At 33.6% G+C, this 8,265-nt stretch overlaps 1 protein-coding gene across 1 annotated transcript in view; it reads right to left on the bottom strand.

Annotated features, from left to right (window-relative positions):
- Nucleotides 1-443: 443 nt before the first annotated feature.
- The window catches only part of SLC36A4 (solute carrier family 36 member 4), a gene marked incomplete at its 5' end in the record, with an annotated part of 41,700 nt that continues 33,878 nt past the window's right edge, over nt 444-8,265 (bottom strand). The window contains 2 exons of the mRNA XM_079709258.1: nt 444-890; nt 6,530-6,699. Coding sequence (XP_079565384.1) covers nt 583-890; nt 6,530-6,699 — 478 coding nt within the window. The 3' untranslated portion in view covers nt 444-582. The remainder of the gene's footprint in view (nt 891-6,529; nt 6,700-8,265) is intronic.

The following is an 8,265-nucleotide window of genomic DNA, read 5'->3' as shown; positions in this document are numbered from 1 at the left end:
AAGATCAGCTACCATTACAGAATAGTGTAAAAATAATTCTGGTTTGGGGGATTTTCTGATTCTTACATTATGGCTAATGAGAGTTTTCTAAACTTCCACGGGTAAAACATAAGTATTTGGCTCCCTAATAAAAACATAATCAAGATATTTCTATATTATATACAAAGTATACTTTAAAATTCATTGGCATGGTCAGATTTTAGTCACCTATACTTCTTTAATTCTCTTATTGTTGAAATCCTGTTCTCTCCTCAACTGGGTGGCAATAGAGTAGCATGGAGGTAAAAGAGAGAATCCTCGTTAAAGTATTTGATTGAGAGAAGAATAACAGAAGCATTTTCGTTCTTTAATTTTTTTAACATTTTAATTTTTTCAATTTTCAGAACTAAAATTTTTGAAATTGCTGCTAATACTTAAAACCACGAGTCCGTCGTAGTTTATCAGTATTGGTAAAGAATTATAATTTACTGCCAAAATATCAATGTTGTGCCGAAAGAAAACGGTTTTTAAGTGTATGGCAATGTGTTCTAATGGTTCTTATTTTCATCATTTTCAGACTTGAGACTCATAATTCTGCTTCTACTATTTCAAACCAGATGTAAAGCATGTAGAATTCAAATTTAAAGAGGAACTTTGTGGAGTGCCAGCGAAAACTTTGGCAGTAGGATAAATAATTTCTTCAATAGTCACATATGCACCTAACAAGAAACCAACAACTCCAGTGAACGCAATAGAAATATTTTTCAGGATCATCCATATATTGTAGTGTTCCTTAGAAAATGTAAGAATTTCAACCAGAGGCGGTAGGATCAGGGCCAATGTGCTGCTGCTCACAGCTCCGACGAAGGAAATCACAATGTCTAAACGAGGAATCAGAATCGCTCCAGCACCTAGAAAATTGAAAATACAAATTTTTCTTCTGTAAATATTTAATACTTACATGAATACTAACTGTAGATACATTCACTACATTAAAATTAGTTGATGCAAGTAGGCACTACTAAACTATTGCTTGTGGAAGAATCTGCCATATTCTGTTCTGAGCTAAAAAAGAAAACAAAGAAAGAAACCAAAACAGTAAGTGATATTTCTCGGACTTTGACTTATCAACAGAGTTTCTTACATAAACGACTTTTAATTTTTGCTACGAAATTCTGGGTGAAGAATGTATTTTCATTACTCTGCCATATAGCTCATTCTATAAAGCACAAAACCTGGGGTGGTGTGATATAAATAAATCATTAAATAAGTGAGAGAGAAGAGATAGCTATTCCTTACATTAGAATTCCAATTAACCAAAATAGAAGAAACAATGGAAATAGAAAATCATTATTAAGCAAACACCACGGTAATAACTGTTGCAGGAAAAGTCGCTGAAGGATGCTAGAATTAGTGGGCAAAAACTGTATGAGAACAGGATATATCCCTACAAGATATTTATCAATTATAAAGGGAAAAAGAGTACCTCTACAGTGGAGACATCTGACAGACACCACCTTAACCAAGTGATCAAAGTTAACATCACCAGTAATAAGAAATATTGATGCCACAATGTGATGTATTGAGAAGTGCAAAGCATCACCTGTGGCATTCTTGTTAAAAATGCTTAACTTCAACCTAATCATAAGAAAGCATCACACAAATCTACACTGAAGGAAATTCTGCAAAATTACTGACACTTCAAAGACATCAAGGTAAATAAAGAGAGATAAAAAAAGATAACTGTCAAGACTGGAGGAGACTAAGTAGACATGACAACTAAATTCAGGTGGGACCTTGGATTGGCTCCTTGATCAGAAAAAGGGTATCAGTGGGAAAATTGGCAAAATCAAAATAAGGTCGATTAGTTAACAGCATTGTATTAATGTTAATTTCCTTAACTATTCTGTGGTATGTAAGCTGACAACATTAGAGGAAACTGAGTAAAGGGCTTATGGTAATTCTACTTTCTTTTACAACTTTTCTAAGTTATTTCAAAATGAAAAGTTAAAAAAAAATAATGTACCATTATTGTCAACAGGATTGTAGTCCAAGCTACCATCAAGTCTTCTGCAAGTTTTGATCTGGCACTTTCTTGATCTTTACCTTTATATTACCAAATATCAACAGAAGGTTTGCAAAAATCAAGACTTATATTAGGGACTTCCCTGGTGGCTCAGTGGTTAAGAATTCGTTTGCCAATGCAGGGGACATGGGCTCCAGCCCTGGTCCGGGAAGATCCCACATGCCATGGAGCAACTAAGCCCGTGTGCCACAACTACTGAGCCTGCGCTCTAGAGCCCGCGTGCGACAACTACTGAAGCCCACGTGCCTAGAGCCTGTGCTCCACAACAAGAGAAACCACCTCAATGAGAAGCCCGCACACTGCAACGAAGAGTAGCCCCCACTCGCCGCAACTAGAGAAAGCCCACGCACAGCAACGAAGACCCAACACAGCCAAAAATAAATAAATAAAATAAAATTTTAAAAAAAGACTCATATTCTTTCTCCAAATTGTCCTTAGATGGTTCATTAAATGATCTGTTGAGGGTTGGAGTTGCCATCAGAAATAACAGCTGAGTTTGCTCACATGAAAGCTGTGACAACTATATCACCACTGCCACCAAAGGTGACTATGTAACCACAGTTCCAGCTGTGAGGACTCTAATTATGTATGTGTTGGCTTTCTTTTACTTGTCTTCAAAAGGTACCAGTTTTCTCTCCAACCTTTGTTATCCCTCTCTTTTATTTCTAAGTTTACCTCCTTTTGCTTTTCTTTTTTCTGTCTTTGTCTCTTACTGAAATTTCTGTGGTATATATACAATTTAATTCATGCTCTTTGTAATTAAGTCTTGAGTTTGCAGTCTACTGGCTTCTCTGCTTCTTAATTTTCAGTTTATGGTTTTCTCCCCTCCCCTATTCTCTTTGTGGCCCTCGATGTTTTATGGGAGGATGTGGGATTAATTTGGAACCACCACATTTCTTAGAACCACACATTATTATTTACCACTTTTTTATTTAAATTATTACGAAAGCTAAAACCCTAAAAATTATTTTGAAATCATAAATCTAGCTGCACACCTACAAGGCTGAAGTACAAGAAACCTTCCTAAGTAAAACAACTGAATTTGAAGAAGTTGGAACTCTAAACTAGAAATACTTTATAAAGTGGACCCCTGTTTAATGGATGCGTGCTACATCCTTTTAACATTTCTCTCAAGGGAACTATAAAGTATAACTCTCAAACCCAATTAGAACCTCTTAAAATTCATTGACTATATCAATTTTGTGGAAACATGCTTCATCTACTTATAGTAGGTGGCAGTATTTAAAAGGACAACCATACAAACATGACTACAACTTTGCCATCTGAAGAATGGAATCTATTTTTCATCATTAGTGTTTTCCAATAATCCAATCTGTTACTAGTAAATCAAGTGAAATGTTGGAAAACCATGCGGAGGAACACTATAGTATTTTAGAATTTATTCATTCAGACTAAAATTCCACTTATCAAACACCTTTAAATCATGAAATTTATTGATTAAAGTCATTCTTTAAATGTTATATAACCAATAGATACTTGCGAGTAAAAATGGCTTGAAACGTTATTTGATAACGTTATTAGTTAGACAAGGAAGAGAAATATATACACTTTAGGCAAATCCAACATTGAAGAACTCAAAAATCACAAAAACAGTAAGTCAAAGGAAAGCTTGGGATAAGGATAGTTTATTCATTACAAATATTCGCTATAGGATTACTATAAATAGGTTGCCCCATGTCATTTACAGACAGTTAATATACCTATTAAGTACTAATTAAGCTTATCCAGTATTTCCCAAAACTATATTATAGAGAAAAAGAATGTATCCTTAAGGTACAAAGTTTCCTCTAACATGATAAAAAGCCTATTTAGGTCCATTTGTTTGCATCTAAATGGTGAAAGCAGATATATCAGAAAAATAAAATAAAATGCTTGATACTGTAACATCAACAACAAAACTGTGAGAAACACTCTAGCACATAAATTTTAATTACACAAAGAGTGAATGGTCTTCTCCATATACCTACTGACTCTTAAGATAGAATATTAGGGTACAGAACGGTACTTTTTCTCATCTGCAGTGACAACTAACTTAAACGAAGGATTTTAGTATGTTTTCTTAGTATTCTACAAACTACCAAAGATTTATGCTTTATGTGGTCATAGTTTACTAAGAGTAGAAAGCATACTCTCAAATCCAAGGGCTTTTCAAATTAGAAATAGTAGAAGTATCAATGAATTGGACAATTACAGAAATAAGCAGTATTTAACATATTTTGCAGGTTCAATTCAAACAGGGAATCAAAATACTCGTGTCAAATCAAAATTTAACAGCTTTTTCTACAGGCCTGCTTTTAAAATAAAAGGCATTTATTGTAGTCCAAGGGGGCCTTTGGCCAGTTTCTATCCACTCTTCTCCCTTACCTGTACGATGCTTATCTAGCAGGTAAGTGCCTACAGGGAACATGCAGGAAGAGTCTGACCATCCTTTCAAGCTTTTGAGTTCCACCAAGAAGATACTGTGAAACGGTGATTCAAATACTAAATGGAGACTTGGACATAACCAGTATAATCCAAGCTGATGAGCCCACTACTTTGAAGACCCATCCTGTAAAAGTGGATTCAGTACTTGGAAAGGATTATGGAACGCTGAAACATGCAAACCCAGCTGAGCCTCCACTCTCATTGCTAGTGCTGCACTGCCTGCTCTACAGATATGACAAGGTCCTATCAGCTCTCCACGCATTCATCAATAAAGAGCCTGACCCAGAACCTTTTCAAGTGCTTTGGAGAACAGATTCAAAACAGTCCTGTCATGAATATCAGTTGGCTTTTACTTTAATTTGGAAGGATGGGACAAAGACGTAAATGAAGCTCAGTGTCCAATGATGTGTTTCAGTGAAGTAGGACAGAATATGGCATGGTTTGTGTTCTCTTTGTTCAAAGTATGCTGTAAATATAACCCTCATATATGGTTAAGTAGGTTTACCTATTTTTAACTAAAAGAAAGAAAGCAGCAAAGAAAAAGATGCAATCCTCTGTGACATGAACTCAGCTCCTGAGGAAAAGCCCTGGCTTCTGGGAATAAACCCTGGTAACAGATGTGCAGTATGGTCTGTACCTCAGCAGACAGGCAGCTCAACATAACGACAGCAGTCAATGTGCAGAAACGGATGAAGTTATTAAAATTCAGTAACTAACTCTAAAAGGAGACATACTATCAGAATAGAACTGTCTTACATCTACTGATAAAAGGACTTTGACCGAAATAAGTCTTTGTATTTAGTAGTTGTCAAAATGTCAATAAAAGCAATGTGTAAAAAATATTCCAAAATGTTTTAAAATAACTTTCTCCTCCTGAATGTTTCATGAGTCATCAAAGTATGGGCTTATTGATGTCATTCCTCAATGTGATTTCCCTTATTAGTTTACTTATTTCATTTAAAGGATTACTTTGAAAAATAAGTTTTATCTAATTTTCCCAGTTTTGCTTTTTCTTTGAACACAATGTAATACACGCAATTCTTTAAATCTAGGCATAAGCTCCACCCCAAGCTGCTCAATGTAATTTACAGAGTTGCCCAGAATTTCTAGTTCTACCATTCTCTAACCTTGAGTGGGCCAAGATGGTTATTCACATCTTCTATAGAATTTCCAAAGCTGCTTGTTCCCCCAAATCCCTAGTAATCTGGTCCCTGGTATCATTCTAAGCAATCCCATTAGTTAGTTCAGTGTTGCAGTCATCTTTCTATTTGAGATTATCGTAAAAGTGGTGACAATAAAACAATAATTTCTAACTACTTTGTTAATATTTTTAAATGTCTTATCTTCATTTCACAGTTGAGGAAAGAAGGACTCAAAGGTGGTTTGTAACTTACCTAAAGACACCAGCAAGTAAGTGGGAGGCCTGAGTTTGAACCGTCAGTTCAGTGTGACTGTAAAACTCATACTCTTTCCACTATCCCAAACTCAAGCTCCCTCTCCACAAGCCTCCATCCTTAATTCTACCTTGTGGAGGCATTCTACAATATGAAACTTTAATAAGAGATTATATACACTCCTTCAAATAATAAGTAAAATAAACCACTGAAATTATTAAAGACCAAAACAGAAAAAAACGCATTCATATAGGTAGACATGGAGAGTTAAAATGTTAAATATACAAAAGTTAACAGATACAAAAAAGTTGAGGAAAACTAGAAAACCAAAGTAAAATGTGTATCAATAATATAAGGGGTCGTTTATGCATCTGATTTAAATATATTTCAATCATGAGTGAGGTCATTTCCAAAATAATAATTTGATTAGTTGTTTTAAGTGTGATAGGAGCTAGTTTGTGTTTTCCTTCTATAGCTATAGAATAACAGAATTTTAAACCAAAATGTATCCCAGCTAGGTGAACAAAATTGTTTTAAAAATATAAAAAATAAACTTTTAAGTAGCTTCATTATAAGAAATTCAACAATAAAAATCATTATGCTATAAATATGCAGTGATACTTACAAGTAATAGTAACCAAGAAGGACCTTATTGCAAATTCACAGATTTGCTTCCTTTTAGCATGAAATTTGGATGTGATCACAGGGATAATTATCTCCGCTGGAACATAGAACTGAATTGAATATGTCACAAAGATGCCGAAGGAATAGAGAATTTTCACTGATTGATATAACCTGTTAAAAAATTTCAAAATTTAGTCATTCTTTTATTTCCAGCTTTATTGAGGTATGACTGACCAATAAAATTATAATACACTTAAAGTCCACAACATGATGATTTGATATATGTATACATTGTGAAAGAATTCCCACAACTGAGTTAATTAACAAACATATCCATCACCTCACATATTTGCCTTTTTTTTCCGTTTTGGCAATAACACTTTGATTCTACTCTCTTGGCAATTTCAATTATATAACACATATCAACCACAGTCACCATGTTATACATTAGATCCTCAGACCTTATTCACCTTTTAACCGAAAATTTGTACCCTTTTACCAAACTCTCCTCTTCTTCCCCATCCACCAGCCCCTGGCAACCACCAATCTATTCTCTGTTTATTTGATTCATTAAAAATAAAAAGAAAGTTAGATTCATATTAAGACAACAACATGCATTAACCTGGCAGGCATTATGCTAAGTGAAATAAGCCCAAGAAAGACAAATACTGCATGGTATCACTTAGATGTCAAGATTATAAACAGTTTCCTAAACTGTCGTCAAGCAAGAAGGAATTCGATAAGTTTCCTTCTATAATGTATTCATCATACGAGTGAAGGAGGAAGGAAGAAAGCTGAGTAGAAATAGATTTGAGGGAGGGGATATGGGGATATAGGTATACATATAGCTGATTCACTTTGTTATACAGCAGAAACTAATACAATGTTGTAAAGCAATTATACTCCAATAAAGATGTTAAAAAAAAATGAAGTCCCCAAAATACAAAGTGAAAAAATTGTAAAAAAAAAAAAAGAGAGAGAGAAATAGATTTGGAAGTACTACAAACAGCATAATTAAGGCAAGAAGGAATGCCTTAGGGCCAGCAACAATACTATCTTAATAGTAAAATGATTCAAGATATATTTCTCAGTTTGATGCTTAAACATAAATGGTCAAGCTATTGAAATGTACAAAATAACCAAAAGATTGCTTCATATACTCTGATATGTAATTGTGGAGAATTAAATGAATATTCTTATCAGTTTATTATTACAACATTCCTTTTTTTCTAATTATATTTTAACTTACATGTTTTAAAAATATGATTACCAATATATCTAAAAATATATCATTATGTATAATGATATATATAATTACTTAAAAGTATAATTACTTTTCTATTTATATAAAACAAATTGTATGGGTTAAGAATCTGGTTATTATTAATACCATTCAGTAATATTAATTATATGTAATTACTATCACTTGGTGTTACACAGAGTAGAAATAGGAAATAAAATGGTTTGGGTCTTTTAGAAGCTGGTATATTTGCTAATCATCCACCAAAGAGTAATACAGAAATGAGTATTTAAGGGAAGTGCTACAGTCTTTTAAAATCAACTCTTCCACTTTTACTTCTTTTTTGTTTTAAGAACCCACTAATTTCTATGTTTGATATCTACATTTTCAAGTACTATTTTTCTCTACTCAACTTTTCTATATCTTATCAATCTTTGTTCTCATTTTGGTTTTAAGCATGTATCTGTGGTAATTGTCCATAGGTACTAAGTTTTAGA

The sequence above is a fragment of the Hyperoodon ampullatus genome, assembly GCF_949752795.1.
Source record: "Hyperoodon ampullatus genome assembly, chromosome: 7".
Classification (NCBI taxonomy): Eukaryota; Metazoa; Chordata; class Mammalia; order Artiodactyla; family Ziphiidae; genus Hyperoodon; species Hyperoodon ampullatus.
The sequence above is the reverse complement of the archived record's forward strand: the minus strand, read 5'-3'. Positions and strand labels throughout refer to the sequence as shown.